The sequence below is a fragment of the Etheostoma spectabile genome, chromosome 13 (genome assembly GCF_008692095.1).
Source record: "Etheostoma spectabile isolate EspeVRDwgs_2016 chromosome 13, UIUC_Espe_1.0, whole genome shotgun sequence".
Classification (NCBI taxonomy): Eukaryota; Metazoa; Chordata; class Actinopteri; order Perciformes; family Percidae; genus Etheostoma; species Etheostoma spectabile.
In genome coordinates, this window is record NC_045745.1 from 21356867 (window position 1) to 21358277 (window position 1411).

The 1411-nt window shown below is 43.4% G+C and overlaps 1 protein-coding gene across 1 annotated transcript in view; it reads left to right on the top strand.

Moving 5' to 3' along the window:
• ssh2b (slingshot protein phosphatase 2b) overlaps positions 1–1411 on the top strand; it is a gene marked incomplete at its 5' end in the record, with an annotated part of 11293 nt that continues 9882 nt past the window's right edge. The window contains 1 exon segment of the mRNA XM_032534332.1: positions 1–530. Coding sequence (XP_032390223.1) covers positions 403–530 — 128 coding nt within the window.

A 1411-nucleotide genomic window follows, 5' to 3' on the forward strand; every position in this document is an offset into this window, starting at 1 on the left:
CTTCTCACTGTGGCACTAATAATCCCTCATACAGTCTTTGACGTACGGCTGTTTTCACCGATTTGACCATGTTTGTCTCCTCCCCTCCCATGGCAGTTTTTTACCGCAGCCTGCCGCAAGCAAACGAAGCATCACTAGAGCATGTGCTCAACATGTCAACATTTTGGCCGTTTCTAATGCTATAGCCTATTACCGCGATTTATGAAATCTCTTGTTTTAAATCGTTTTTGAGGGACAATTTCATAAACCCTAGATGTCTATTAAAAGCGACATATGAAAGTAAAACTTCGTTCTGCGTTTTCACAACTAACGCTAACGTTAATCTTACTGGCAGTGTGGAGTGACCCCGTTCAAACCACCAAAGCGACTATCGATAACTAGCCCGCGTCTGCATCCAGAGCGATGCCTCCCGGTGTTGTGACCGCGCCGCGGAGCTCATCCGGCGGCTGCTTCTGCGCCTGCTGCGTGGTGAAGATGAAACCTCATTTCACCGAGAACTCCGTAATCTCTCAGGGGGAAATTTATCAGCTGTAAGTAACACTGTGTTTAGAACTCAGGCTTTCTGTGTCAACATATTTAATTAGATGACTAATGAAGGCTGCTAGAGTCTGATTTAGTTCAGTAATGTCAGTGAGTGGTTGCCCATTTTGACTTGGAAACGTACTTGGACAGTCCCTTTTTTATATCTTGTCTTGACACATGTCATATTCTCATTTGCCAGGCTTTCCAGTATTTGGTTACAGTGAAAGGAATGTGGTTTTCCCATGATGACTTAAAGGGAAGGATATGATAACATAGCAGCAGAGTCAGTGGCTGCAGGAAGACGTTTCCTTCCCTTTGCTCCATGTGCAATGTCTGCCAGATGCCATAATCATCTTCTTATATGCACTCTGCTGCTTCCCCCACCTTTTTTATGCATCTTGAGGGGGCACAGCAGGAAAGGCACACAGTGTACCTACGACAGATTGTTAATGAATCAGAGGATGTGATTGTTCTGCCAACCAAGTATCTTCAGAGAACAGACGCTGGAAATGAACATTGGCATTTATTGGCACTTTGATCAACAGAATCAAGACATAGTTTACTTGAATAAGACGTCTAGAGTCTGTGTGTGTCCTAACCGCAGTAGGTGACAGAATGACACTTCCTGTTTCTGATTGTCCTTCCTTAGCCGTGGGCTGTATTTATCATTGCCTCAAGTATGGAGTAACAAATATGGACAGTAACGGATAACTGGTGTTGGTGGTGAATCTGCATTCACTCAATTATTTAAAGTGCCCATATTATGAAAGAAATCACTTTGTCTGGGATTTGGGGTGTTATTTTGTGTCTATGGTGCTTCCACACACATACAAACTTAAAAACAAACACCCATGCTGTTTTGAGTGAGATACGGGTTTCTGAATGTCCT